This window comes from Myotis davidii, unplaced genomic scaffold (genome assembly GCF_000327345.1).
Source record: "Myotis davidii unplaced genomic scaffold, ASM32734v1 scaffold2694, whole genome shotgun sequence".
Taxonomy (NCBI): Eukaryota; Metazoa; Chordata; class Mammalia; order Chiroptera; family Vespertilionidae; genus Myotis; species Myotis davidii.
Genome location: NW_006285375.1, coordinates 14180 through 22886, shown reverse-complemented (window position 1 = coordinate 22886; position 8707 = coordinate 14180). Strand labels below are relative to the sequence as shown.

At 37.3% G+C, this 8707-nt stretch overlaps 1 protein-coding gene across 3 annotated transcripts in view; it reads right to left on the bottom strand.

Moving 5' to 3' along the window:
• Positions 1-8707, bottom strand: part of LOC102755613 (phospholipid scramblase 1) — a 27163-nt gene that overhangs the window by 16362 nt on the left and 2094 nt on the right. The window contains exons 1-5 of one of the 3 annotated variants that reach the window (XM_015559045.1): positions 7444-7563; positions 7295-7320; positions 3553-3633; positions 1647-1891; positions 574-616 (exon numbers count right to left, since the gene is read on the bottom strand). In XM_015559045.1, the coding sequence (XP_015414531.1) occupies positions 574-616; positions 1647-1891; positions 3553-3633; positions 7295-7307 (382 nt within the window). In that variant the 5' untranslated portion in view covers positions 7308-7320; positions 7444-7563. Of the gene's footprint in view, positions 1-573; positions 617-1646; positions 1892-3552; positions 3634-7294; positions 7321-7443; positions 7564-8707 lie in introns of those variants that run through there. The other 2 variants (XM_006756144.2, XM_006756145.2) reach the window with 2 other exon arrangements.

Below are 8707 nucleotides of genomic sequence, written 5' to 3'. Positions count from 1 at the left end.
ATGCTGTTTTAGGAAGTCAGATCTCTAGGATCAGCATCCTTCAACATCCTAAGTAATAATCCTCGGCCCATGGCAAAAAGGTTTTACAGGGTTCATCTGAACTCCCAAGAGAAACTGTTGGCAGGATTGTAATTTTCTACAACATACCCATCCAAATTCAAAAAATGTATTCACTTTGGAAATGCATTAAGATAAGTGCACTACTGCACGTGGCTCTGTGCCAATCTCAAGGTTATCACATATTAGGAGAGGAAAAGCCAGAGTGAGAGAGGTTAGATAAAGTGATAAATCACTGAAGTGCTTTCTAGAGAGAAGATGGAGCAAAAGTAAATTTTGATTGGTTTCCTTCTAAATTAGGGTCTAAATCATGAGGATGAATGCCCAGAGTAATAGCATTTTACCACTTGATTCCTAAGTTCAAGAAACGAATTATCAGGATGAGAGACATTTGTAAATAACCAGTTTTAATCATTCCATATCTGTTAAAGTGTTATAATTGTGGTTGTTGATATGCCTTTATTTGCACAAATGTCTTCTCTTTCTAGAAATATAATCAACACAATCAATACATACCTTCTAGAAGCTCAACTTGTTGATGAATCAGTATCTGATCTATCTATTATAATAAAAACAAAAAGTTAAACTGTAAATTATATATCACATTTTTAAGCCAACCAAATTAACATCGGTTTTTATATTTTAAAGAATACATATAATCAATTAACAATACTTACATATATTATCAATATTTAATGATAATTTATATTACTTCTAGATATACCTGAAATTAATATATACTTTATATTTTTTATTTCTTTTATTTTTTAAAGAATAGTTTATAGATTTTTAGAGAGAGAGGAAGGGGAAAAAGAAACATCCATTAGCTGCATCCTGCACTCCTCCCTGGGGATTGTGCCCACAACCGGGGCATGTGCCCTAACTGGGAATTGAACCAGCAACCTCTCAGTGCATGGGACAATGCCCAACCAACTAAGCCACACCGGTCAGAGCTAAAGTTAATATATTTTTAATTAAAAATATCTATTGAATGGCCTGGCCAGTGTGGCTCAGTGGTTGAGTGATAATTATAACACCTAAATATCACAGAGCTTTTATAAGGATCAAATGAGTTAATACTTGTATTATACTTAGGAACAAAGCCTGGAAAATGGTGCTTAATAAGTGTTTGCTGTTGGTTAGTATCAGATTATATTCAAAATCATAGAAAATTCAATTTCTTAAGCCATATGTAGTTTGCTTTAAAAGTAAGCCTGATCTGCCCAGCCAGTGTGGCTCAGTGGTTGAGTGTCGACCAGTGAACCAGGAAGTTACTGTTCGATTTCCGGTGAGGGCACATGCTTGGGTTATGGGCTCCATCCCCAGTGTGGGTCATGCAGGATGCAGCTGATAAATGAATATTTCTCATCTTTCATGTTTCTATCTCTCTCTCCCTCTCTCTTCCTCTCTGAAATCAATAAAAATATATTTAAAAAATAAAAATAAAAGTAAACCTGACCTAGAAGAATTAATTTGTTTGCAAAAAATGTTGTTTTACCATTTCAGGCATTTGCTAATTAGTCATTTGTTAATAAGTAAACTGGAAGCACAGTTTTATTTGAATGACTATTTGAGGTATTTGAAATTACCTGACTTAAATATTCCAACCCTCGTGGACAGTCTGATGGAGGTGGTGGTGCTGGCATCCATGGTACCCCTGCAGGTCCAACTGGCTGATTATATACTGGCTGGTGTTGGACAGGAAAGCCCACTGGACCAGCACTTGACCAGCCGGGTGGTGGGACTGAATAGTCAGTCTGGGGGACAGGATAGCCTGCTAGCATCCCAGGATAGGCAGCTTGCAAGCCAGGGTAGCCAGTATGTCCTGGAGGTCCTGCAATATGAACAAGTGAAATAATTTGTAACTATACCGAAAAATGGAAACATCAAGTCTTTGGGTTTACCCCAGTATCTACAAACTGAAATTTCAGTTTAGGAATCCTGTTTCTATGAAGCTTAAAGTTCATGTTTTTATCTTTCATCAAATTTTCAATGAAATATCTGTGGTTTCATATACATTTATATTTTGAGAGTTTTGGCAGAATAAAATTGGCCCTGGCCTTATTTTTGCTATTCAACACTCAGACGAAAATATGCTTAATACCTAAGAAAGTGAAAGAATCAGCAATGGTCTAGAGTCATTTGCACAAATATTTTGGAATGCCTTCATGGAAAAGAGAGAGAACATTGAGTAGAAGGTCCAACATAAAGGCTTTAGGAGCCAGCATTTCTAGGATCAAAGCACTCTGTAAAACTGGAAATTCTGGAATTCTAAAAAATCTTATCTTCTATATATATATAGAGAGAGAGAGAGAGAACTGGGGACAGTTTTGTCTCTTCAAGGTATATTTGGCAAGTTCTAAAGATGTTTTTGGCTGTTACAACTAGAAGGAAGGGTGACACTGACATCTGGTGTACAGAGGCCAGAAATGCTGCTAAATATCCTAAAATGCCCGAAATAGCACCCTGATGAAAAAAAATTATCCATCCCAAAATATGACAATGCTGCTTTTGAGAAACCCTGGTATAGAGGTACAGGCATGTCATTCCTTACAGTACTGTCCATGTAACTTTCTGGTTTAACAATTTCCCTGGAGTTTAATCCACTGTATAGTCCATTCCTAAGACCCTCTACATGTAAGGCATGGTCCAGCATGTATACAAAAGGAAAGCTTTCACTTGTTATCAGATGAAGATGAGAATATCCCCAGGTAGCTGCATTTTTATAGCCTGCAGCTTCCTCTAAAGCAGTCATGTCTTTTCTGTGACTCTCTCTGAACACAATTAACCTCAGCTCCACATGACTCAAAAACACTCAGGATCAAATCTCTTAACTGATTGATTGAATGATCACAATTTTCTGAAGAGATGGAGAATCAATACAATCAATAAAAAAATACTTTAATGTTATTGATGATAACATATAGTCAACCAAAACAAATCAAGAACTACTCTGCCAATTTCATTATTGCACCTCCAACAAAGTGCAATCCTACATAATAGAGCTAATATGCAAATAGTCGTCTCGCCCTCACACCCTCGCGCCTGAGGCCGGGCGGGAAGACCTGAGGCCACACCCCGCCCCCGCACTGGCGTGGGGTTGGGGGACCTGAGGCTGGGCCCCCTGCCCTGCGGGGCTTGACGGGGTGGAGCAGGCCAGGTCTGGGTCTTGTGCAATTTTGAGGCACATGCGGGTGGGTGGGGACTTGACTCTGGGTCCCACGGAGTGCCCCAGACACAGACAGGAGGGAGATTTTCGTATACATTTTACTAATTTTCTTTCATCTCTGACACTTCTACTATAGAGAAAGGGCAAACAGCAATATTAAAATATTTCCTCTAATAAATTCCCTTTTAATGGGCACGAATTTTGTGCATGGGGCCACTAGTACTATAATAAATACACAGACAGATGGACAGACATGCACACACTCCCTTTGGGGAATATCAATGATTGATTTATTTTCACTTTATTCTTTGAACAAATGCTTTTACCTTGGAATGCTGCCGGAGGATATTGAGGATGATACCCAGCTGGGAAATTTGTTCCTGGGTGAGGAGCATTCATTTGTGCATCTGTAATTCAAGGAGAGTTAAGCTTTAACAAAATACACATTAAAAAGAAAAATATAATGTCTGTGGATAGGTAACTTCATTTGCATGATCTTGTGCTATATTAAAATAGAGGGAATTCTTCACTTAACACAAGTTGTGCCTGTTATCAGAATTATTTTGACAGAATCATGTGTCAAACAAATTCCCTTTAAAAATTTTTTTAACTGATTTTGAGAGAGAAGGAATGGGAGGCGAGAAACATTGATTCAAGAATGAAACATCCCGCATGTCTCTCCCTCCCCACAACCAGGATTGAGTTTGCAACTCAGGCATGTGCCCTGATCAAAAATCAAACTGGCAGCCTTTTGGTGCAAAGGACAATGCCCAACCAACTGAGACACACCAACCAGGGTAAACATATTCCCTTTTGGATAAAATGAAACAGCTAAATTCACAGGGTTTGTATTTCTAGTTTTAAACTGTGCTGGATGAGTGTTCACTTCCATACTCTGATTTTGTTGGTATTAGAAAAGAGATGATTTGAAAGCCACATATAGAGTGTGAAGAGATAAATAAAACTAGGGGGATGTGAGAATGGTAATGGAAGAATTACAGATGATTTTAAAGATATCTATAATCATGACTCTAGGAATTTTTTAATATTTAAAATAATGCATATATATGTATTTAAATATATTTTTATTGATTTCAGAGATTAAAGGAGAGGGAGAGAGAGAGATAGAAGCATCTATAGATATAAAAGCCTAAGCAACCAGCCAACCGGCTGACCAGCCGGTAGCTATGATGCACACTGACCACGAGGAGGCAGATGCTCAATGTAGGAGTGGAAACCAAAAGCATGAAAACATGGAACAGACTGATGAATCTCAAAGGGAAGGGGGATGGGGGAGGGCGGGGAGAGATTAACCAAAGATCTTATATGCATACTAGATTTGTGCACTAGTGGGTTCCCTTGGCCTGACCTGTGCCCTCTCACAATCTGGGAGCCCCTGGGGGATGTCAGAGAGCCAGTTTTGGTCTGATCCCCACAGGCCAGGCCAAGGGACCCAAGGATCGGGCCTCTAGTCAATGATAAAAGAGAATCATTGATTGGCTTCCTCCTGCACACCCCACACTGGGGATAGAGCCCACAACCTGGGCATAGGCCCCAACCGGTAATGGAATTCTGATCTCCTGGTTCATAGGTCGATGCTCAACCACTGAGCCATGCCGGCAGCCGGGCTATATCTGTATTTAAATGTCCTTTTCATGCTTACTCTGGGACTTTCCTAATAAGGTTGATCAAAGTGAATTCTAATATTTGACTGATTTTGACTTATAAAAATCAAAACTGACTTAAGTACAATAAACTAACAGGTTAAATGTTATTATTTGCTAATCAAATGATATACAATGTGCCGTAACTAATCCTAATATATGTACAAATAGTTCAACATCCTAGTTCTTTATATTTAGGTTTCTCCAATTCATTTAGTGGCCAACCCAGCTGAATAATAAGTATCTCCTGTCTCACCCCTGAGTTAGTCTCTGGAGCTACACTGGCTCTGTCTTCATGGAACATATAGTCTAGTGGACTCCCCATTTTTATTATGTCCTCCTCTCTTTCATATGACTTACTAACTGTAAATTCAAAATTTCTTTTTGAATCATGGGGACATGGCATCAATTCAGAAGAAAATGTTGGCCTAATATTCAACCTGACACCTCCCCTGTATGCTTCTCTTTCATGAGGTTTTAAAGATCACTCAATTCGTGGTGCCGCGGTCTCTCCCTTCCTTCGATCACCTTCTCAGCAGGAAGGCTGGACTGTGGGCCCACTCTCTCCTCCATTCAATTGCTTCATAATAAGTTCAGCAGAATGGAGTCCATGGAGACTGCAAATTCAGGCAACAGGGCTACTTCCATCAGGACTTTCCCCTGGATAGACACACCAAATTGTCACAGATTTCTGAATTACTGCAAGCCATTTTTTCCCAACCATTGCTTTCTGTTTCTCAGCATCACATGAGTGGCCTTGTTTAGTTATCTAGCTCTCAAGGCTCTGCCCAGAGTCCCCACTCTCAGCGTGAGTTAGAGACAACAGGATCAGACTCGACGGATCTGGAAGAAACAAACTACAAATCTGACTTTAAGACCTACCCGTAAATGATATGTCACACTTTGGCACTTCTGACCAAATACCATTGTTCACCACAATAGTGAAGATAAACATATGTCGATGACATCACAGAATCAAGAAATTAGGACCTCATTATCTCTGGGATTTTTGTACCAGAGCAATGATCGTGGTAAGAGGATTAGTGGAAATTTATACAAAGATAAATACATGAATGGGCAAGTGGTCAAGTAGAGCAAAGAGCATATGAATTACAAATGAATTTGTGAAATGCAGCCTAAAATAACATAAAGTCATAGGAGTATCACATTGTTGTAAAGGTATTTCATTTTAATTTATATATGTATATTTATGTACATATGAACATTTCACTTCTATTGATGCACACATGTACATACAATTTATATATGTGAAACTGAAGAGTTAAAAGGTGATTATGACTGTGGCCAAAAGAATCTTTCTAAAGTGATTTGAAGCATCCTAAAATTTACATTAAACAAGTGAAATGTACACATGTATTTAATCTTATTTACAAAACTCAAAGCTTTATATAACTTACATTTAAAAAGCTTTGAGTTTTATAACTAAGATTAAGTTAACATAGCAAACACTAAGAGAAAAACATGAAACTTCCTGAAGAAGAGCCAAAGTTCTGGTCCTAATAAATATATACATGTAGCAAGGCTGACACTGTGATGAGAGATAAACATCTTTGGCTACCTACATAAAGTTAAAGAGAGAATATAAATCCTTTCAGAACACAGGACTTTTTAAAAAATATCCCCTCCCCTCTACATATTGCTTTAGGTTTTTAAATATATTTTATTGATTTTTTACAGAGAGGAAGGGAGAGGGATAGAGAGTTAGAAACATCGATCAGCTGCCTCCTGCACACACCCTACTGGGGATGTGCCCGCAACCAAGGTACATGCCCTTGACCAGAATCAAACCTGGAACCCTTCAGTCTGCAGGCTGACGCTCTATCCACTGAGCCAAACTGGTCAGGGCTGTTTTAGGTTTTTAATCAGACAATGTCTTATTACATGCTTGGTCAATACCTAACTTATTTAAATTTTTCTTGAAAGAAAAAAAAGCCAGAATATAATGATTGGTATTTATTTAAAACTATTCACATGTGTATGTTATGAAACACATATTAGGGATTTATGTGAGGATTTTATTACAATGAACTGACATATTAAATGTATTATGTTAATTAATATGACTTGAATTATCTTTATGTAAACGAAATACACATACAATGGAAAACTGGTCTGGATGAAATATAGTATAAATTATACAACATATTTTCCAGTAGGCCTAAAATTTCTTAAGTTTAAGGTGTTTGTATTTTTAAAGAAAAAATTATTGGTAGTGAATATCTGTGGATACTATATATCAAAACACTGAACTAGACTTTGGGATTCTGAAGAATAAACAACACAAAGCAAATTATATTATTTCAGAAACTCAATAAAACATCTGATAATATATTAACAGCAGATTTAGCATTATAGGAGAAAAGTAAATACATAATTTACTTACTTTGTTTGTCCATGATTATAAAAGTTCTGAAAAAGAAGACCTGATATTAATTCATCGGCTGTAATTTTATAGGTCAAATATGACTTTTAAAACAAGATACTCTGAAAGAACATGTGCACATAAGATATTCCTCTTTTCATCTAGTTTACCAGAATCTGGTCATTTCAACCCTTTGGTCTTGATCCATTACCTATTGCTATGTTTCTGAGTAGAACTTCAAAAGTTGTGGGTCAGCCAGGTGGTGGATGACTCAGGGCTGGGCTCCAAGCATGATCCAGCATGAGAGAGAAAAACATTAGCTATCAGGTCCACTACTGCAAATGCCTCTGGAAATTCCAGGTCCTGTGGGTGTGTTCTGCCCAGTGTGGATGGTAAATTTGAAAAGGCATGAACCTTTGTTCTATTCTTTAATACCTGTTTTTAGCCTGATAACCCACCCTCAGGGGTTGTCATAGTTATAGTTCCATGGCAATCTAACTGAAATTTTGTATTTGTTTATTTCTATTGAAGAATAAATAATAATAATAATAATAATAATAATACTATCTAATAAAAGAGAAACATGGTTCTTTCTGACTGAAATAAAATAAAAAAATAAATAAAAATAAAAAAATCTCCCAAATTGTCCAGTTTCAGTAAAACTTGTTAAAAGACTATCTGTATGGTATCTCTCTTAATAATTTCAAATTTACTCATGGCCATTTGTTTTTAGTTCTAGCCAGGCTAGAAATTTCATAAACACTTACTACATTCAAAATTTTAAAAATGAAAAGCACAGTTGTTAGTACTAATTAACAGCAGTACTTTGACTTTTTCAATTTAGCACTACTTAAGAAATTGCTATACAGTGTGTGTATATATACACATATAATGCACATGTACATTTATAAATATTGTGTAAATATTAATAGTATAAAACTTGTGCCTCTTATATGATGAGAGGCATACAGCATGAAAAACAGTGTAACAATCACTAGAACAAAATGACAGACAATACTTTATTATGAACACTCTAAGTGCTATGAATAAGTACAATGCTGCTATAATAGAGTTATGGGGGCACTGGGTTAGGTAGTGGGGATGTGTGTGTCAAGGAAGAGAGATCCCAGAGTTGAAGGAAGTGTGTGTGAAGAGTGGGTAGGCTGTGGCATGACAGTCAGAGGTAACTGCATAGGTAGAAGTCCTGAGGTGGAGGGAGCTTGTCTCATTCAAGAAAAGGAAATTTCTGTGAGTTACGGACTAGGAGGGAGAGGTCATTAGACTTGAGGATGGAGTTCTCACACATTCACTGTCTCCAGCTGCACTTTACACTCTGAAAGGCCAGAGCATAGCCAGTCCAAGGCAGAGCACTTAATTTGTGCTTGTTGATTCAACAGGGTGTGTACTGTATTAGTTCATTCCTTTCAGTCAGCA